Source organism: Aphidius gifuensis, linkage group LG1, assembly GCF_014905175.1.
Source record: "Aphidius gifuensis isolate YNYX2018 linkage group LG1, ASM1490517v1, whole genome shotgun sequence".
Classification (NCBI taxonomy): Eukaryota; Metazoa; Arthropoda; class Insecta; order Hymenoptera; family Braconidae; genus Aphidius; species Aphidius gifuensis.
The window spans coordinates 13,099,589-13,122,654 of record NC_057788.1 but is presented as its reverse complement, the minus strand read 5'-3'; the positions used below and the strand labels follow the sequence as shown (position 1 = coordinate 13,122,654).

Here is a 23,066-nt window from a genome sequence, read left to right as displayed (position 1 = left end):
GTCTATGTAAATCTATTGATTTCAATTCATCACTTGTTATTGATTCAGGTAGACTAGGTAAAAATCTCGTGGTTAAAGGTCCAATTAGATTGAAATTTATTAGCAAAGAAGCACGTGAGCTATTTTTTTCAGCAAAAAAATAAAAACAAATTATATTTATCTTATATGAATTTAGAAGAAAATAGTGGGGGGTCGCATATATACATTTATTTTTATAGTGTTCTGACCTATTCACCATGGCATCTGGTGGCCGAATAGTAAACTATTTCCAAATGGTCTGAATCATAATAATAGTATACTACATAATAGTCATGGAGTCGTAGCCAAGTGTCAAAGAAATTTATACAGATTGAATATTATTAAAAAACTAATAAATAAAAAATGAGTGTTGAGGCTGGTATTTTTCCAGAGCGTATAAAAAAAACGAATTATTCATGTTCAGTAAAGGATTGTATCAGTCGTGCTGAAAAAAATTTTAATTTAAGATTTCATATGTTTCCAAAGCCCAATAAATACATAATCAAAAACAAAAACTTGGAAACAGTAGATCGTTTTTTAGTGTGGAAAAATTTATTAAAAATAACAAAAGTAACCAACTACACAAGAGTATGTTCTTTACATTTTTCAAAATGTGACTACATCTTACCAGGTAATTATATAATATTTTATAAAGTTTAATTTTGATTGTGATGATTAACCTAACATTTAGAAAAAAAAAACATAAGTACTTATAAAGCAATTATTATATTTGTTTTTTTTTTGTTTTGTAGATATTCGTTCATCACAAAAACAATTAAAAAAAACAGCTATACCAACGTGTAACTTGCCAGATCCTGTGATGCTTAATGAGTTTATTAATGTACAACAATTATCATCAAACTCATCATCTCCTGTCGATAAAAGTTCATCTTTTCCTGAAAATGATGATGAAGAATTATCTTTAAATTCACCACGTCATCCAGACTCACCATCTCTTGATGGTAATATTGACCAAATAAATTCACCACATTGTTCTAATGATGTTATTGATTTGTCAGTGAAGTTAAATTGTACTGATATAACTGACCAAGATTGTGAATACCAAAATACACCAAATTAATTTATATATCGTACTGATGCTGAACTGAAAGATGCAACTGGTATAGAATCGTTTTTCTTACTTGATTATATTGTTGAAATATATGAGAATATATCTGCATTCAATCATAAAGAAGATATGAGTATAAAAGATAAAATTATTAAAACATGCTCTGAAATAAAAAAAAGAAAAGTTGACACTTCAATGCAGTGTGATATTGATACTGATGGTTCAATGGAATCAAATTGTTCTTCATCTGTTGATGATGTAAATGAGGTCAACATGTTTGATAATTCAATGGAATCAAGCTGTTCTTCCAACAGTAACTGGACTACTTCTTCATGTTATAATGATGGTGATGCTAATGATGTGCTTAATTTGTCAAATACATCAAGTTCTGATAATTCATTTGAGGAAAGCGATCAGGTATTAGACATGTCAGTCAACACCAGTTACAGTCGACATATTGGAGTTCAAGTAAACACTGGTTTGATCTCTCCTCTTTTTTGTCTTAATACTGATGCTGAGCTAAGTACTGCAACAGGTATTGAGTCATTTCCTATTCTCGATTTTATTGTTGAAGTTGTTAAATGTGTTATAGGAAGTTCTAATTGGCATAAAAAAAAGAGGATGAGCACCAGGGAGCAAATAATCATGACGTACATGAAATTGAAGCACAATGCATCATATGCTTTATTGTCTTTAATATTTAAAGCTTATTCAGAAAGACATTGCCAACGAGTATTTAAGAAAATGATTTGTATATTGAGCAAATGTTTACCAAAGCTCGCTATTCGTTGGCCTTCAAGGGAACAAAACTCAAGAAATATGCCTAAATGTTTTGAAAATTTCGAGGATGTTATTGTGATAGTCGATTGTACTGAGATTCATATACAAGTTCTACCTAATCTTTGTTGTCAGTTACTTACATATTCACATTACAAAGGTTACAATACATTCAAGTTTATGACAGGAGTAAGTCCATCTGGTACAATTACATTTATTAGCAAAGCATATGGTGGAAGTAGTAATGGTCGACGAGGGATTTCTTATTGATGAAATTTGTTTACAAAACAATATTAAACTCATAAAACTTCCTTTTTTAAAAGAAAAAAACAATTTTCACCAGAAAAGGCTACTTTAACATCAAGAATCGCAACTGCTAGAGTGCATATTGAAAGGTCAAATCAAAGAATCAAAAATTTTGATATTCTTGGGTCAAGTTTACCTGCTCATTTGCGAGAAAATATTGATGAAATTTTTTCAGTCATTTGTGCAACTGTTAACTTATCATCACCAATACTAAGTGATGATAAATTTATGGGTCATTGAAGACATCTTCATGTGTTACATATCTGAACACAATAATTGTATAAAATTAATTTTATAATTAAATTGTATCATGGAATTAAAGCCTGGAATGATAAAAAAATGGTAATAGTGTTTGGAATGAATACAATGGATATTTTCATTTTTTTTTTTATTTTTCTCATCAATTGTAATAATAAAATCATGCTAAATTTTTTAAAATTTACGATACATGTGTTGTCATATAAAAAACAAATTTTCAATTAAAAAAAAATTATTAAAATAATTTTTTTATATTCTTTAACAAATAAAAAAAAACCTGAGAAGAAAAAGACATATAATAATAAATATAATTTATCTATTTCATCATGTAATAAAAAATAAATTTATATATCTATTCATATAAAATTTATATAAAGAATCATGTATGAGGCTAAAAACTTGCTAATAAAAATAAAGATATGATAATATTTTAGTTAACTATATTATTTTTTATGATATTCTTTCTCTTCATACATATTTCAGGTAATAAATATGTATAATAAATGTTCTTCAAAATAGGTAAAATATTGCGAAGATATGGTTCATCAATTGGTGCTTTAAAAATTACCATCGACTTGTCTCTGGAGCAATAAATAACAAAATTAGTTACTTCCATGTTTACTACAGCCATACCTAGTTGCATTTGAGCATAGTATGGATGACTCTTTCTCCATATGTATTGTCCATTATCAATTTTACAAAAAATTTTACCAGATCCAACTTGGCTTTCAACAGCAACACTGATATTTTACTCTTGCCTTTGTAGGGGCATTTTATCTCTAATAATTCGAGTTTACCAGTTGTTGGATTGTCAACAATACCATCTGGTGAATATGCAAAAGCAGGCATTTGTTGTGAGACTACCAGCCCAATCTCAATCACATTCATTTAAGTTTGTTTTACAAATTCAGCACGTGCTTCAGGCTCTGTATCTATACCATGCTTCGTATACTTTGATGAAAATGATTTTGGATAAAAAAACTCTACGAACTTTTGTGACCATTGTTGATTATGGCTTTTGCTGTGACCCAAAACCTTTTGACAAATTGATCCAGTTATTCTACATCGTCTGGCTTCACGCCATGAAGAATATGACAATTTAGTTTGGCAACATAATTCTGGCAAGTCTTTTGACAATTCTTGTAATATTTTTATGCAGCAAAGATCTGGTTCCACTGATAAATTTATATTTTTAATATATTCCATTAAGTCACTAGTTTGAGTAGAAAATATTCTCATTATCAAGTCTTCTACACTTTGTGTTAAATCAATTGATTTTTCAACATGTTGAACTGCATCATGACGACCAAATTTATCTTTAACCAGTGATGACTTGGGTAAATCAATCAATAATTTCATATTCAATTTTTCCAACTGTTGATCTGTCAATTCATTGACTTTCATGTTATTGTCTTTATTTTTTCTTTTATTTCTCGTTATTGAATTTGAGTTGTCATTAATACTTGTTTCATCACTCAAGCTCTTACGTTTATTTAATGATCTAGCAGGACATACATGAGCTGTCATTGGTACTGGTTTTAAATTTTCAATTGCATTATTATATTCTTGTGTTTTCCATGAACATTTTTTATCTGTACATGAAAGAATACTCAAATTATCAGATCTGAAAAATAAATTTTAACATTTAGCTACATTACATAAACAAATAAATTTAAAAGTTTGGTTATGAGCTCTTACTTGTAAATAAACAACTAAGCTTCTACTGAATGTTTGCACTTTTCACCAAAACCAGCTACACATGAACACTTAACAGAAATAATTTTACCATTTTTTTTAATTACTCCATTAATATCATGAGGTTTTTCTTTTGGCTTGCTAGTTGATATGCATTGTGCCCAAAATGTTATGTCATTTGCATTCTGTTTTGTTGCATTCAAACCACAGCGAGTTAAATGTTTTGCATTTAATATTTTTTCACCATACACATAATTCCTCCTCTCAAAATTACATCCAAGCCACTCAGTAATATCATTAATTGATAATAACATTATAACAATAAAAAATTTGAACAGTACTGTATGTGTTATCCATATAAAGCGCCAAAAACCATTTGGAATGCGCCATATCGGCACACGGACACGGTGAGTGTGTGTAGGTGCTACTAAACCCCGCCCATAGGTCAGATCCCTATAGTGAAGATTTTAGAATAACGGTAAATAAGTGGGAGCGTACGCGGTGTATATTTTTTTTTTTGTAACGGGGTATGAGAACGAATTTTATAGTAGTGGGGATATAAGAGTAGGGTTTCAAGTTTACGGTATATGGGTGGAAGTATAAGAAATAAGCTTTACAAAAGTGGGGACGGGTGGGAGTAAGAAAATAAACGTATACTTGGCGGAGGGGTATTTGTGGCAGGGAACTACTTTTTACTTTTTTTTCACGCGTGGTAATATTATTGAATCAGATAGTCTTACCTCCTTACGATGGATAAAGGAATGTACCAAGATGTAATGAGTAGTGATCCAAATGTCTCGTCCTTCTACCAATTTGTTCTCCTGTACGTAAATTTCCTTATCCCTGTACCCAATGTAGCCCCGTGGATAATCTCTTGGTGTCGCCAATCCTCTCATAACCCAACACAATCCCTCATTCTCTCTCTTTTTTTTCCACTGGCTTAACACACAATTTAAATCTATGTTTTTTTTTTCTTTTCTTTCACTGGCACACGCGCACACAACCCAAATCTGTTTTTTTTTTTTTTTTACAAACAGCTTACACACGACTTAAATCCTTTTTTTTTCTTTTCTCTCACAACCTAACACACAACTACGATCTGTTTTTTTTTCTTTTCTTACACTGCCACTCGAACGACTTAAATCTTTTTTTTTTTTTTTTTTCTCTTCTTTCACAGGCACACACACAGTTTATTAGTTCTATTCTTAATCTACGCTATTCTAATCTTTTTTTTTCTTTTCTATCCACTGTCTATTTTATTATTCTATTTTAATTTATTGTTTTCGGGCAACTCACGAATGTTCATTGTGTGATGTCTCAACAGGTTGTGCCGGTTGAGGGAACGAAAATCACACGATGAAACGTCGTTGGTTGTCGCGCAAGCGCGGTCAACTCGACGGCCGTCTTTTTTTTGTTTTTAGTTTTATTTTACGCTCCCGGCCATTAAGCCCACTCTGAATGTTAAAAGTGACGAATATTATAAACCGTAAAATGACCAAGAATAAAATTCTATAATAATTAATTATACTAATTCATTAATTTAATGAAACAAAAAAACATTAAAACAATAATTAACTAATAAATTATTATGTAATTTTGTGTCGTCATACAATAATTTTTTCGTTAAATTTTATTGCCAAAAAAAAAAAAAGTAATCATTGAAGCCTCATTAACACACATTGACTTTTTAGATTTTTTTTTATCGGCCACACTAGCTTACCCTCAGCGTCGCGGGAGCGTATGTGTGGGTGTAATCAGCCATTTTCGCCATTTTTATCCAGCTCGTGGATTATATAACTGCTTTGATTACGTCTCAAATCATAGATTGTTAAAGAAAAAAAAAAAAAAAATGCCAAAATATAAAAATAAAATAAAAAAAAAGCAAAATAATAGTGTGAATAATAATAAAACTGGTGATTTGAATGATGGTGATTCAAACGATGGTGGCTTGAACGAGCGTCGAAGTCGGGGGCGACCACGTAAAAGTCAACCTGGTGAAACTGAGAGTAAGGACATTTTCTTATTTTTAATATAAAAAATAATTGAATGATAATTTATATTATTTTATTATATTTTTATTATTATTATTATTACTATCATTTTTATTTGTTGTTCATGTTTGCAGCTAAACCATTAAGAGAAGAACCAAATAATGATGATAAATGGTTAAGTGAAATGGAAACTGCAGAAATTACCATAACAAAGGCTTTGAATTGTGAATGGGGTGTCAAAGCTGCAATGCGTGCGAGAAACTGGCTGCTTACTCATGCAGAACGGCTACAATCTGGTTCACAGCCACCAACGCCACTATCACACGCATCATTGATGCCCCAAGTGCCAACAACATCACAACAACCACCGGTGACATTATCACAAGCACCATTGATGCCTCAAGTGCCAACAACATCACAACAACCACCAGTGTCATTATCAGAAGCATCATTGATGCCCCATGTGCCAACAACATCACAACAACCACCAGTGTCATTATCAGAAGCATCATTGATGCCCCAATTGCCAACAGCATCACAACAACCACCGGTGACATTATCACAAGCATCATTGATGCCTCAAGTGCCAACAACATCACAACAACCACCAGTGTCATTATCAGAAGCATCATTGATGCCCCAATTGCCAACAACATCACAACAACCACCGGTGACATTATCACAAGCATCATTGATGCCTCAAGTGCCAACAACATCACAACAACTACCATCACAACCACTGATTCCTGGTTATGATTACAAGCAGCAATTGTTAAAATTTCTGCAACAACCACCACCACCATCTTCTTCTTCATCCGCTTCTTCTTCACCTTTTGTATTACCTGCACTGATACCAAGTGCTCAAGCAGTAAATCATCAAGTAAATGAAAAACATCACCAAGAATTTTTTCATCAAACATTGCTTTCACGAGTACCAGCTGAATATCATGGTCATAATCCATGTAACATAAATGATAAATTCATATATTCAACTGCGAGTCAAATAAATTCTACACATCTTGAAAAACAATATGGTGACTACATGCTTGCATCGTTGTATGCAAATGTACCACTCAATCATTGGCAACAACAACAACAACAACAACAACAACAACAACAACAACAACAACAACAACAACAACAACAACAACAACAACAACAACAACAACAACAACATCTTCAACGATTGGTACAAGTTAAGAATGAATCACCTTCATACAACCATCAACAACTAGATTGTAAGAAATCGAATCATTCCACATTTTTGGATAATAAATGGCAACATCAACAACAACAGCCTGTACCAGTGAATTCTCAACAAGACTTTCCAAATGAGCAACAAAAAGATACAGTTGATAAAACAAAGTGGAAAGCATTTATTGATACCAAAATGTTAACTGGAGAAGCAGTAAGCAAAACATCAGCTAGGAAGTACTGGACATTTGATTGGTGGAAGGCTAATCAGCATCATTTATATCCAAAAAAATATTAGCATTTAGTGAAAGTATTCATTCATTTGTATTTTCAATTTTTAAATTAATCAAAAAAAAGAAAGTTGATCAAAGTATGTGTACTTGAATATTTAAAAAAATTTACAAGTATTGAAAATTCAACATTAACAATTTGTCTTTAATTGAAAATTGTTTTGATAATGAGGCTAAACTCATTGAAAAATAAATTCATGGAAACAGACAAATTCTAATAATAAAAATTATTTTTTTTTTTTTCATTGGAATTTTATCTATCAAAAAAAAAAAAAAAATTAAACTGTGTTTTTGTTCAAGAAAAAAAACTAATAATTATGATAATTATTATATAATTATAATTTGTTTGATGATTAAAAATTTAACATAAAATGCAACCCTTTCCCATGTTTTTTTTTAAATAGTCTTCATCTTGGGTGGTTTGGTTCTCGCGCATGCGTCGTCTGGTAATGCTTTCTGTCTCGCTGTCTCGCTCTCTCAACATGTCAAGATGGCCGTGTAATTTATATCAGACGTTAATACAACTAAGCACTATTACTCATTATTTATCCAATAAAACAACAGTTATACATATATGATACATATATGTTAGAATTTTTTTAAAAAAAAGCATTATACAGGTTTAGAAAATATACCATAAATACCATAAATACCAAGTAAAATATTGTCAACATAATTGAATTGATCTGCAATTACAGGTTATGAGGAATGTCAAAGTTTACAAATAATCCAAGGACGGTAAAATGTGGTGATGATTTCAACTGGTTCATTGTCACTATTAGAACGTGGTGATAATAAATCTATTGATATAACACGTCATTCTGATTTTACAATGTTTGCTTGTATGAATCCAGCAACAGATGTTGGTAAAAAATTATTAAAGCTGTTATTAGTTCAAAAATAACAAAACCACAATGTGCTAATGGTGATGATTATATAAATTTTCAAGGTTACTGGGTAATACGTGGTACACTTGAACCAAATACACCAGATAATTATGTATTAACATCATCTGTTTGTCGTAATCTTAAAGATTTAGTACGTATTGTATCAATTAGAAAAATGCCAGTATTATTACAAGGTGATACATCTGTTGGTAAAACAAGTTTAATAACATATATAGCTAAAGCATCTGGTCATATTTGTTTACGAATTAATAATCATGAACATACTGATTTACAAGAATACGTTGGTAATTATGTTGCTGATGAAAGTGGTAAATTAATATTTAAAGAAGGTGTATCAGTTGAAGCTATGAGAAAAGGACATTGGATTATTCTTGATGAACTTAATTTAGCACCAAGTGATGTACTTGAAACACTTAATCGTGTACTTGATGATAATCGTGAATTATTTAAACCTGAAACACAACAAACAATAAAAGCACATAATAATTTTATGTTATTTGCAACACAAAATCCACCTGGTCTTTTTGGTGGACGTAAAGTATTATCAAGAGCATTTAGAAATCGTTTTGTTGAATTACATTTTGATGAAATACCATCAAAAGAATTAACAACAATTTTACATGAAAGATGTAAATTATCTAAAAGAGATGCTGAAAAAATTGTTAATGTTATGGGTGAATTAACAAGAAGACGTAAATCAACATCAACATTTGCTGGTAAACAAGGATTTATGACATTACGTGATTTATTTAGATGGGGCGAAAGATATCGCCTAGCTAAAGATGATGGTAAATTATATGATTGGAATCAGCATTTAGCTGACAAAGGTTATTTAGTATTATCAGCAAAAGTACGTAAACCAGAAGAACGCCAAGAAATACGTCAAGTTATTGAAAAATATTTTAAATGTGTTGATCTATCAAGATTATTTACACTCAATGAAAATACATCACCAATTACAAGACCAATACTTGAAGCATTATTAAATAACAATAATGACAATAATTATGTTGATAAATTTAAACATGTTGTTTGGACTTATCATATGAGAAAAATGGCTGTACTTGTTACAAAGTCATGTCAGTTTGAAGACCTGTATTACTTGTTGGTGAAACTGGTTGTGGTAAAACAACAGTATGTCAACTTGTTGCCGCATTAGATAAACGTAATTTTTATAGTGTTAATTGTCATATGCATACTGAATCATCTGATTTCTTGGGTAATTTAAGACCAGTTAGAAATTATGCTGATGAAAATAAACAAAAAATATTTGAATGGTACTGGTAATAATTTTTTAGCTGATGATATTGTTTTAGAAAAAACAAATCACTCAATTAATTCAAATGACATTGATAATAAAATCACATTCATTATAAAATCACATCATAATTTTTGTTTAATTGATATAATGAATCCAGGTGGTGATTATGGTAAAAAAAAATTATCACCAGCTTTACGTAATTGTTTTACTGAAATTCAGTGTGAAGAATAATCATGAAAAAATTGCAAAATTTATTGCAAAGTTAAAATTTATTCATTGGCTTAAAGAATCCGAAAAGCATCTGGTAATGTATTGTGTATTAACTTGAGTGATCAAACTAATATATCAAATTTATTTTGTGCTAATTTAGCGTTTGAGGGAGGACAAGGTGAACAATTTGCGTGGAAAGATGGTCCATTTTTACGTGCATTACGTGCTGGCGATTGGATATTATTAGATGAACTAAATTTAGTATCACAATCAGTTAAGGTTTTAATGTATGTTGTCAAATGAATTTACGTTTGTGTGAATTAATAAATGAATCATGTTGAATAAATTATTAATTGAAGGTAATTTAAATTCAGCAATAGAATTAATTTATGTTGATAAAAAGAGAAATTCTGAGTGAAAAAAACAACTACGTAATATATTTCATTAAATATTTGATCATGTATGGAACTTACAGAATTATTATGCTATATTTAATTATAGTTTCAATTATTGAAAAAATTAATTTATAAAATCTAAATCATTGTCCAAATGATTTTATTATGCATAGAAATATGTAAAATTTTGTTTTCAAGTAGATATCTTGAATTAAACAATGACTGAGTGGTAACTCAGAAATATATACGTAGACTTCAAATCATTTTAGATTCTAAACAGAATCAATAAATTTGTTTTTTAATTTTATCGAAATTATTAAGCAATCCCTGTATGAAAAATACAGAATTTAATTATTTAAAACCTGAATTGTTATCTCAGTAATCAGTTCAATAATTACGTCAACTTTTATTTATAAGAAATTTATCGAATAATGAGTAAATTGATTATTTGAACACGATTAAAATATAAAGAGAGATTCTCTTTGAGTTAGATCTTAGTTAGATTTAAGTTATCTCTTTACCGATCGGTAAAAACCAGCTTACCGATCAAAGTATAGGACTCCAGTAACGCTACTGGGGACCTATAGATGAAGCGCGCGGCACCCCGAGATAAGGCAGAATCGCGTTTCATGTCGCCTTAATGAATTTTCTAAATGTTTCATTCCAGCTTCATGTTGTGATTTTAATTCAGACTCAGTTATTTATATATTAAAAATTTTTCATAATCAGAGCCGGGAAGTTCGTCTGTTATTTCAGCTAGTTTAAAAAAAAGACGACCTGAACCTCGTACATGGAAAAAATGGCCTCAAAAAATGGCCTTATTTTTTTTTTTGGCTTCTTAAAAATGGCTTTAAAAAATGGCCTTATGTTTTTGGCCATTTTTTGAGGCCATTTTTTCCATGTACGAGGTTCAGATCGTCTTTTTTTTAAACTATATTTCACCATGTTGCCATGGTATTTACGGCAAGCTGAAATAACAGACGAACTTCCCGGCTCTGTTCATAATATATTTATTCAATTATTTATTTGATTCAATTTTTTTTTTTTTAACATGAAAAATTGTACAAACCTTTTTGAGCTCTTTTTGTTTGTTCTTTAGCTAAACGTTTTTCTTCCATTATTTTCAATCTTTTTTGTTTTTCTGGACTTCTCTCATTAACGGGTATTAAAAATCTTGAATATAAAAAATATATTTCAATTTATATACTTATTATTTATAATTTCTTTCACAATAAAAACCAGTCATGAGTCTTATTATTTTGAATTTTTTGTAATTCATCAGTTAACATTTTTTTTTAGCTCTGGACAATATGTACCAAGCATTAAATTCACCATCATACCGTTGTAAATATCATAAAAAAAAAAAAAAAATAGAAATTATCATAATCAATTAAAAGAAATTATGCAATTTATTTTATTTATAAGAAAATAATATAATTTTTGTTTCTATCTTTGAATTGACCTAGATTGAAGATTAATTTAATTACTCAGTTTTATCAGTTGAAAAGAAATTTTTTAAAAGTTTACTGTCACAAACCTTTTATTCATTTATTTATTTATTTTTATTGTTGTAATTTTTGTAAAATTACTTTTATTTAATATTTAATTAACAATCAAAAAATCGACACATTTCTCTAACTTTTTCTTTTTTACAGTTTCATAATATAAAACCTGAAATATTAATAAAAAATAATTATTTATTTGGATATTTAATTTGTTGAAAATATATGATGATCAATATTTTACAGTTATATATATATATATATTTTAGCTGCACGACATCCTCATTTGTGACACCAAAATGATAATAATGATGGAACATGTATTTTATTATAAACTGGATAAGCAAATAAGTGAATTTTTATTTAGCTCTTCGTGATTAACATTTACAAATCATCAGACAAATAAATATGTCATATATTTATTTGCTCCAAACATCATCAGGTTTTTAACTACAACAAAAAAAATAACAACAACATACTTATTATTTATAATATAGTTTTTTTCAATTTATATATTGAAATTTGTTAATTTGTTGAAATAATTTTATTTTTTATTACCTGGTACTGATGTTTTTTTTTTCACACCAAAACTGTTGATGACTATGTAAACAAAACATTTTAACATTGCCTGGGATATAGCTTTTATTATCAGAGGAAATTTTTAAATCCATCAAAAATAACCTCCTGGTTAACAATGGATGGACATTTCCACTAGCTGTCCAAAATAACACGGGTTTTTCAATTGTATTACTTGTTTTTTGATTTACAGAGTAGACAAATTATTATTAAATTATTATCAAAATAATTTATCATCATCAGACAATAATTATATAATAATATGTATATATTATATATATATAAAAATGAGAAAAAAAAAACCAGGCCGTTGATAGAAGAAAAAAAAGAAAACGATTAATGATTACTATGCTGCTCTCTATTATCGAAGAGTAGAAGCACAATCGTTTCAACGATAACCACGATTTCTTTACTCCAGAATAGGAAACATTCATACTAACAGCTATCCATCATACGAACCCACATAAAATGATTATTCACCTAAATACTTTTTCTGTTTTGTGCAATTTTCAATTGTGGTAAATTAATATTTAAAAAAAATCTAACTTTTTATTATGGCTATCTAGAATTTTGTCATATTTAAATTTTTGTAAATAATATTATAAAGGAATTATATATTTTCTATTCGATACATTTTTATTTTTTTACTTTTTTTTTTATATAATTTTTTTTAGTGAGATTTTTTGAGCATTATACTTTTATTATTTTAACACTTTTTATTATTGTTTTATTTATAATTAATGGTGATAACTCGCGATGATTTTTCTGGACATAACTATTACTTTTTTTTTTTTTTTTTGACTTCATTAAATTAATGAATTAGTATAATTAATTATTATAGAATTTTATTCTTGGTAGTTTTGCGGTGAAATATCGTCACCGGATTATTTATTAGACAATCAATATTGCCCTATAAAATAACCCAGTTAGATATGTATTTTTATTAACCCTGTTTATCCTGCGCAGCCAGGGCGCATAAGAAAGGTAGGGAGATATAAATTACGTAATGTAGAGAGAGGTAAAAAGGAACCTGAAAAATACGCGAAAATGTAACACAGTAATACGACAGAAATGATGTTAGATAACACTTGTAAATTCAGTAAAATAAAAGCACAATTTATTTGTAATTTAACCCATGAACTGTTACATAAAGATGTGGTGCAAAACAATTATTAAATAATTAACCCAGTTAAAATTTACTCGCACGTCGCGTCGAAAAGAGAGAAACTAAAGCCATGCGGTCGTGGTGGAGTCAGAGACTGAAATTTATTAAAATTGCGAATAAAACGAACAATAATTAAATTATGACGGCCGAATAACCAGCGACGGGATTGAGAAGCAATCCAGTCGATTACGTTTATAAGTCACTGACTCTACATGGACACTACGGTGACGCTTGGCTTTTACAATAGTAATAATTTTACACTTGTTATAAATTCGATGAACAAACACTGAATTAAAATTTATTAAAGACAAAAAAGGTACTTACATTGGCTGTCGGGATTTCAGTCTAGCAATCTGATGACGGCGTGTACCTTGAACGTTATACGAACCTTAGTTCCTCAGTTGACAAGTTGTAATAATTATTTTATTACAAATAAAATAATCACTGCTGAATTACGTATATAATCGTATTGGTATTGTCGTAAATTCTTGGATAATCGTAGAACATATATAAAGTTCAATGATAGTATTTCAGTCATTCTGCCTGACCCTCTCGGAAGTTGAAAATATACATTGTTTTGGCTTTTTATGCAGCCTGAATTTTTCGGAAATTTTATGACGGTTTAGCCGGTAGAGTGTTTAATGTTAATCTTTCATAAAAGTTCTAATATTTTTTCCATGTAAAATAACCAATCCAGTAATTAAAAATTGAGTGGGCCGAGATTGTGCTTTTTTTTTCATTTTTTTCAAAATTTTTTGAAAAATTAGTTCTTAATAAAAAAAAAATAAAACAAAATTAAAACATATCCTGGTAAAATTATTTTCTTGCATAGAAACTTAAAAGTGGAAAATTTCATTTTTAACGAAATGTTCGTGAATTTTCCACTTTTAAGTTTTAAAATATACTGAAAATGAAATTTTACCAAGATATGTTTGTTTTATTTTTTTTTTAAAATTAATTTTTTTTTTTTATAAAAAATTGAAAAAAAAAAAAAAAAGCATATAAACGTCTCGCCCCACTCTAATTTTCAATTGAATATACGTGGATTGAGTATCTTATTTTATGGAAAAAATTTCATGTATTTAAATTGGGGCTTTTTTTATGAAAGGAGAGAATTAACATTAAAACACTCTACTTTACCGGCTAAAACACGTCACAAAATTTTCAAAAAAATTCAGGCTGCATAAAAAGCCAAAAACAACATATAAAAAAATTTTCAACGTAATCCGTGAGGGTCAGGCAGATGACCAGCTGAATTGACTCAGAATGCCCCATATATATATATATTAAGTCTTATGGTGACACTGACTCCACACTGGTGTGCTATGGAAGGAGCGCTTTTTGCGGCGTATTCCGTAGTAGCATCAACTTTTGACCATGTGGTCGTATCTTGTATAATAAAATATTGACTTATTTTTTATCAAATAATGTAATTATTTAATACAACAACTTGTAATCGATGTTATCCACGATTTAATTTATTAATTAATTTAATACAATAAATGCCTTGAATTTATTTTACACAAGCAAGAAAGATTTTCAGACCAGGCGGTCGTAACTTGTATAATAAAATATTTAATTATTTTTATCAAATAATGTAATTATTTAATACAACAAATTGTAATTCATGTTATCCACTATTTCATTGATTAATTAATTTAATACAATAAATGCTTTAAATTTATTTTACACAAGCAAGACAGATTTTCAGACCATGCGGTCGTGATTTACTACAAGTTAAGATTGTAAATGATTTTATGATTTTAAATTTGATAATTTAAATAACCAAATGTTACTTAAATATTATTGAAACAATAAATTGATTAAATAATCAATAAGATATTGAATAAGGATAACTTACAATTGTGCTGATTGGTAGAAAATATTCCAAGTTTTTAGACTTAAAAAATGCGTTGAGGCAAAGTGCCAAAATTAATAATGCTGGAAGAGCGATGACCTGGTTGACTTACAACCCAAGAGTGAACGACCGAGGATCCAGGATCTCGGTCGATGACCGTAAATCCTCAGAGTAGGGGTGGATCCTTCGGGGATGTTCGGTTTTTCGCATAGTATAGTGCATACTTTTCTTCTATAACTAAATTCTTATTGGTCGGGAAAATCTTACGATTTTCCGATGTTGATTAAAATTATTTCTAAGTACTTAATTATGACATGAGTGGTATCGAGAGAATCCTTATAATTTTGGGATTCTGTCGATATCACTCATTATATTAATTTATATTTAATTATTGTTATTAAAATTGGCCGTTTGGCAATAGTGCCGGCTCGAGTGATTTATTGAGGGTGCAATGCCTCTAGCTTCCTTAAATGTAGTGTATCTATAGCCAGTAAGATGGAGCTAGGGGGATCGAAATACACCCTCAACATATATTATACATAAAAATTAAAAAGTTAGTGCGCCTACCGCAGGACATCACAACGGTTTATAATATTCATCACTTTTAACATTCAGAGTGGGCTCAATGGCCAGGAGCGTTCTTTCATATCGACGACGCTTGAAGGTGGGAAAATTTAAATTTTTAAATAGGGTTTCGTAGTTTTGGGGGGTTTTATAGTTTTTAACCTAATTACGGCAGGGGCATTCGTGGGTTTAGACGTCTTAATAATTCATCTAATAATAATTAAAATCTAATTTTTTTTTCTTCTTTTTTTTTTGTAGTTTTTTTTTTATAGTTTTTTTTTCTATATTTCCGTGATATTAGGGGGGGGGTGAATTATAGGGGCTTTAATCTATTTATAAAGAGAGGGTATTCGCGGGTTGTAATTATTTTAATATAGATATATGAAAGGGGGGAAAGGGGTAAATTAAGAACCTGAATTTTGCCATTCATGTCCCTGTTTGGGCGCCATTTTGTAACGTGACATGTTACCTTCTCACTCAATTTTTAGATTTTAGTCAGGATCGCGGATCAACGAATTTTCTAGACAAAAGGGGGGACGGTAAATTTTATTCTACGACGCTAAAACTTAGCAAAAACGTCACTTAAAACTAACCAAATAACCAAATAATCGTCGTTCAGTATGCTGGTTCGTGGAGAGAGGGCCGAGTAAAGAATGGTGAAATTTAGTCACTGAAAATGTAAAATCAAAAAAAAGCACAACAAATTACTCAACAAAACAATAATTATAGAACACAATTAACAAGAATATTTATTAATTGAACAATTTAGATATCAAAATTAATATTAAACACAAAGTTAGATTTTTGTCAAAATTATTAAATACTAATTAAGAGAACACAAATATCAAAATTATGAGGCCCGACTTCGAGTCATGGTCCTTAACAAGGAAAAGTACTACAAAATTAATAATTAAACAACTAAATATGACAATAATTAAAGAAAAATGAGGCAAGGCTGACCAACAGACTGTACATGAAATAAGGGGGATTTTCAGGAGAGGATGACTCCTGCTCCTTGGGTTTGGGTATGGATGACTCCAATACCGGGGTGGGGAAAAGATTATTCGAGGTTTCGGGATGTCTCGCCAAGAACCTTGAGCCTACATGTCTGAAGGCAAAAACCGGAGAACGTGTATGTGGCTGGATCGCCAGCTTAAATAACTCGAGGTGTTTCCCTTTCCCCATCAATATTCCCCTTCCTGTTTTGGCCAACCTTACTCGATAGTATAATAATAATAATAATGAGGAGTGATTTAAAGGTGGACGAGTGTAACTCGTCACACATGGTTGATGTGATTGGAGTGAGTGAAACTTGGTTAACAGAGGATATTTATGATGCTCAAATTAAAATTGATGGTTATAACTTGATAAGAAATGATAGACAAGATCAAAGAAGAGGTGGAGGTGTGGCATTTTATGTTCGCAATGTTTTTGATGCAAAAATAATTAACAAATCAACGTCTGGCTCCAATATTACAGAATTTTTATCTATAAAAGTTGATCACTCTATTTATGAATCATTTATTACTTGTGTAGCTTACAGGCCAAATAAAAAAGCCTCTTTTCACAACCTACATGAATTTTTAGACTCATTGTTACACGTAAACACCAGCTTGATAATTATGGGTGATCTAAATGCCAACATTCATTCAAATGACCAAGATGTTGAAGAATTAATGCATTTAATTACGTCTTTTCATTTAAACATTATCAAATACTCTTCAACTCATCATACAGCCACGTCAAATACATGGCTAGATGTCTGTTTGATTAATGAATTTATAAGTGTAATAGATGCAGGACAATCATCAGAACCATTTTCATCTAATCATGATTTAATATATTTACATATAAAAGTGAAAAATAAATGTTCAAATAATAACATAATCAAAAAAAATCAAACAATTTCATATAGAAACTGGGATAGTGTTGATCCAATTCAAATGATTAGATCATTTTTAATTTATGATTGGAGTTTGTTCGAGCACAGTTACAATATTGATAATATTGTATCTTCATTTACATGGAGAGTTATTTTAACTGTTAATTATATGTTGCCAGAAAGTCTCTTTTGTTGAAAAAAAAGAGCACCAGATATAACAAGTGAAATATGTAAACTAATAAAAGTTAAAAAGAAAATATATAAGCTTTTTAAATTAACAAAATCTACAAATCAATTTAAGAATTTTGTAATATACGAAAAAAAATTACCAGCTTAATAAGACGTAATAGAAGAACAATCATTAAAAACAAATTTAATAGTCATAAAAATTCAAGAAAATTTTGGAATGAAATTGACTCATTGGGCATAACTAAACGAGCAATTACCAATCAAAAATATTCAATACCTTCGAGTTTGACACCAACATTATTAAATAACTATTTTATTGATAGTGTAAATAATTCTAATGCAAAATTGTCATCAAATTGTAATTCTCGCTGGACATACTATTCAACAAGAAGAAGTGAAAATAATTTCAATTTTCGTCCAATTACACCAAGAGCAATTAAAACAATTATCAAAAATTTAAATTCATATGCTACTGGTTATGATGGATTATCAATTAATCATATAAAAGCATTTGGTGATTATTTATTACCATATATTGCTTGTTTATTTAATTTATCTTTCTTCATGTCTCAAGTGCCATCGTTATGGAAAATTGAGAAAGTTCATCCATTAGCCAAAATTAGCAATCCAACATCTTGCAAAGATATTAGACCAATTGCTATTCTACCATTATTATCAAAAATACTGGAAAAATATGTTCATGATCAACTAACGTCTCATCTAAACCACATGAATATTTTGGATTTGCATCAATGTGGTTTTAAAAAAGGCAGTGGTACTCTAACAGCTATTTCGTATTTCTTGGATGATGTAAGAGAAAATATTGAAAAAGACAGAATAACAATTGCAATTATCTTCGATTTTTCTAAAGCTAAATTAATTAAGTGCTGGTGTTAATAGTTATACTAAAATAATGTAAAATAGTTGACATAGTACCTATGCACCATTATTACGTGATAACAGAGTCAGTGAATAGAAAGAATTAACGGCTTGATTGCATTTCAATCCAGGCACTCAATTTTCGGGTTTCGTAGCACGTTACAGGACGGTTCGTTTGCCAAGTAAGATTGCGATGACTCCGTAATAACCGCATGGTCTAAGGTCTCTCTCTTTAATTAACGACGCGTGATTGTGCAATTGGGATAAAATTAATAATTAATGATATTTGTAATGGGCTTACTTGTGAAAATAATATACATTATCTCTATAATAAACAGAACTCCATTAAACGAAATTTTAAGTGTCGATAAAATTATTTTTTGATTGTCTTTTGAACTAACATTTGTAACGTGACATTACCTTCTCACTCAATTTTAAAATTTTGCTCGGGACGCGGATCAACTAACTTTACAGACAAAATAGGGGGGACGGAAAATTTTATTCTACCACGCTAAAACTTACCTAAAAACGTCACTAAAACTAACCAAATAACCAAATATCCAAATAGCCAAATAACCAAATACCAAATACCAAATACCAAATACCAAATAGCCAAATAATCACAGAAATCACCGAAATCACAGAAATCACAGAAGTCACGAAAACACGAAATCACGAAAATCCAATAATCCAATGAATCCAATGATGCTGATCCGTTCCTGAAAATATAATTCTAAATCTAAGTTGAGGGGTTTGCCTGGGTCGCTCAGTATGCTGGTTCGTGGAGAGAGGGCTGAGTAAAGAATGTTAAAATTAGGTCCCTGAAAAGGTAGAATCAAGGGTAGCACAATAAATTAATTAACAAACGATAATTATGGCACACAAACAACGAGAATATTTATTATATAAAAAAACAATTTAAGTATCAAAAATTATTACTCGTCATAAATTATGTTTTATCAAAAATTATTAATTAATATTAAGTTGAACACAAATATAAGATTATGAGACCTGACTTCAAGTCATGGTTTTAACAAGAAAAATGACATATAAAAAGTATAATTAACTGACTAAAAAAAAACGAAGCAAGGCTGACCAACTATACATGATATAAAGGGGGACTTTTTAGGAGAGGATGACTCCTGCTCCTAAGTTTTAGGTATGGATGGCTCCGATACCTGGGTGGGGATAAGACTATTCAAGGATCTGGGATGGCTCCTCAAGAAACTCGAACTTAATAGTCGGGAGGCAGAAACCAAAGTGTCCTATTCAGCTGGATTACCAGCTTAAATAGGAGAGAAATTTTCCCTTTCCCCAACAATATTCCCCTTCTTATTTGGCCAGCCCCACCCGATAACATAATAATAATAAAATTAAATAGTAATAATATATAAATTTAAGGTGGGCGAGTACAACTCGTCACACATTATTTTGTGTACTATTTTTGCGTATTTTTCAGGTTCCTTTTTACCTCTCCCTACATTACGTAAAATTATCTCCCTACCCTTCTATTGTTTCTTTGGTGAGCAGGATAAACAGGGCTAATTTAATTACATATATAGCAGGAATACTTTATAGGTCAATTTTGAGTTGTCTAATAAGTAATCCGGTTACGATATTTCATGGGGGCTCGTCCGGTTTTAGGATAAAAAAATGCGTTCGCGGAGGGTAAAATCAAGCCGGAAAAATTAGTACGCGCACGGAAAATACGGGGAAATTCTGAGAATCAATTTTTCTGGGGAAGGAAATTGTTTAAATAAAATGTTTCTGGGTAAAAAGGGGAAGTAATAAAAAAAAAAAAAAAAAGTTTAGTAATTGTTTAAACGATAGTAGTTATATAGGGCCGGTTCTGGACCAGTTGACGAGGGGATGAAGGGGGCAGGGGACGGGAACGGGGGGTCGAGGGGGCAGGGGACAGAATTCTCGAAACTTCGAAATGACGTCATCGAACATTCTCGAAAGTTCTCGAATATTCTGGAAAGTTCTAGAACTTTCTAGAATGTCCGATGAAGTCACTGGTTCTGTACGTTAGACAATGCTGTCACCAATTTAGAATATTCTGAAACATCTCAAAACAATTCAGAACGTATTTAGAAAAATTTAGAACAATTTGAAACGATTTAGAAGAATTTAGAAGAATATAGAACAATTTAGAACAATGTAGAACAATTTAGAACAATGTAAAACAATTTAGAACAATTTAGAACAATTTGAAACGATTTAGAACATTTTAGAAGAATATAGAACAATTTGAAACGATTTAGAACATTTTAGAAGAATATAGAACAATTTAGAGCAATGCAGAACAATTTAGAACAATGTAAACAATTTAGAACAATTTAGAACAATGTAAACAATTTAGAACAATTTAGAACAATGTACAACATCTTAGAACAATTTAGAAGATTATAGAACAATTTAGAACAATTTAGAACATTTTATAACAATTTAGAATATTGTAGAACAATTTCGAACATTGTAGAATATTATAGAACAATTTAGAACATGATAGAACAATTTAGAATAATTTAGAACATTATAGAACGATCTAGAATATTTCGTTATCGATCAACCTTTCATTATTTTTATACGCAAGTATTTATACGCAATAAATAATATTCCAGATTATTTTTTTCTTCCAAGGTTTTTAATTTTAAAGACGTTGAAAAAAGGAAGAATCGGGAATATTATTTATTGCGTATAAATACGTTTACTATAATATTCAAATTTAAAAAGGATAGGGTATTTGGAGAGTGAGAGAGGGATATATCCTTTTCAGTAACCCGGGATGTCGAACGTTGCTGCTACTCGTCATTTTATCATCCTAAAAAAAAAATCGATATTTCTCCCTCTCACTTTTGAAATCTGCTATCCTTTTTACTTTAAATGTTGTAGCAAATGAGCCTGCTACACAATGGAGATTATTGCGTAGCTTGTTTACTAAAATTTCAGTCGGAAAGCATAGCACATTCCAAAAGTAAGAGAGGGAAATATCCTTCTCAGCGACCTGGAATGTGTAACGTTGCTGCTACCCCTCATTTCATTATCCTAAAAATCAATATTTCCCCTTCTTACTTTTGGAATGTGCTATGCTTTCTGACTGAAATTTTAGTAAACAAGCTACTACGCAGTAATCTCTATTTTGTAGCAGGCTCGTTTGCTACAACATTTAAAGTAAAAAGGATAGCAGATTTATTAAACAGTAAGAGGGAGAGGAATAGTTTAGTAGAATTATTTTTTTTTCGGGTAGCTTCTGGAATAACTGGAGTATATAAGCAGCAACGTGATGCGGCTCCGGTCATTCGTCAATTGTGTTTTGACAGCTGCTTATATATTCCAGTTATTTCAAAGCGTTAAAAAAAAATAAGTGAGGATGGAGGGATTATCGAAAATACCAAAGTAAGTGTTTAAATTAATTAGTAAATGTGAATTGAAGTGATATGTTTTAGAATTGATGAGTGAATGTGAATTAATGAATGTGAATTAAAGTGAATTGAAGTGAATGGATGAATATTAATTGTAGTGAATGAATGATAATTAATGAATGTTTATGATTTTTTGATGGATGATTGATGAATGTTATTTGAAGTGAATTGAAGTGATTAAATGTTAGTTGATGAGTGAATATTAATTAAAGTGAATAAATGATAATTGATGAATGTTTATGATTTTTGATGAATGAGTGATAAGCGATGAATGAATATGGATGAATGATAATAAATGGCGATGAATGATAATAAATTTATTTATTTATTTATTTATTATTATTATTATTTTTAGCCTTTATATTGAAGTTACCGGAATCTGGGTGCCACTTGAGTGGTACAATGGCATGGGACAAGAAATTCTCCGTGACATGATCAAAGTGGCGAAGGCCATGTATGAGCCAGATGTAACCCTATACGTTGATGCCATTGGGATACGAACCATTTTTAAAAAGATCGATGGAGAATTTTATTTTAAACATATTAATTATATTCTTCTTGGTTTTTTTTTTATATTATTATTATTATTCACTCAAAACTGATAACAACAAAATAAAAAATGTAAAAATGTAAAAAAAAAAAAAAAAAAACATT

At 29.9% G+C, this 23,066-nt stretch overlaps 3 protein-coding genes across 3 annotated transcripts; all 3 read left to right on the top strand.

Annotated features, from left to right (window-relative positions):
• The first annotated feature begins 322 nt into the window (after window positions 1-322).
• Window positions 323-2,097, top strand: LOC122849201. Its single transcript, XM_044147829.1, has 2 exons — window positions 323-649; window positions 771-2,097. The coding sequence occupies exons 1-2, from the start codon at window positions 382-384 to the stop codon at window positions 1,097-1,099; spliced, it is 597 nt and encodes a 198-aa protein (XP_044003764.1). The 5' UTR covers window positions 323-381; the 3' UTR covers window positions 1,100-2,097.
• On the top strand, window positions 1,283-2,134 carry LOC122854324. The gene has a single exon (XM_044154890.1). The coding sequence runs from the start codon at window positions 1,283-1,285 to the stop codon at window positions 2,132-2,134; it is 852 nt and encodes a 283-aa protein (XP_044010825.1).
• A 6,215-nt stretch (window positions 2,135-8,349) lies between these two features.
• LOC122854246 (midasin-like) lies at window positions 8,350-9,778 on the top strand (the record flags this gene model as incomplete). Its single annotated transcript, XM_044154766.1, is given in 3 exon segments — window positions 8,350-8,440; window positions 8,482-9,594; window positions 9,597-9,778. Coding segments are annotated over 3 exon segments (1,386 nt in total), but the record flags the coding sequence as incomplete, so codon positions are not given.
• Between the last annotated feature and the right edge of the window lie 13,288 nt (window positions 9,779-23,066).

Coding starts and splice junctions, on each gene's coding strand:
- LOC122849201 (XM_044147829.1), top strand. CDS start 382: ATGAGTGTTGAGGCTGGTATTTTTCCAGAGCGTATAAAAAAAACGAAT. Junction 650..770: donor ATGTGACTACATCTTACCAG/GTAATTATATAA, acceptor TTTGTTTTGTAG/ATATTCGTTCATCACAAAAA.
- LOC122854324 (XM_044154890.1), top strand. CDS start 1,283: ATGCAGTGTGATATTGATACTGATGGTTCAATGGAATCAAATTGTTCT.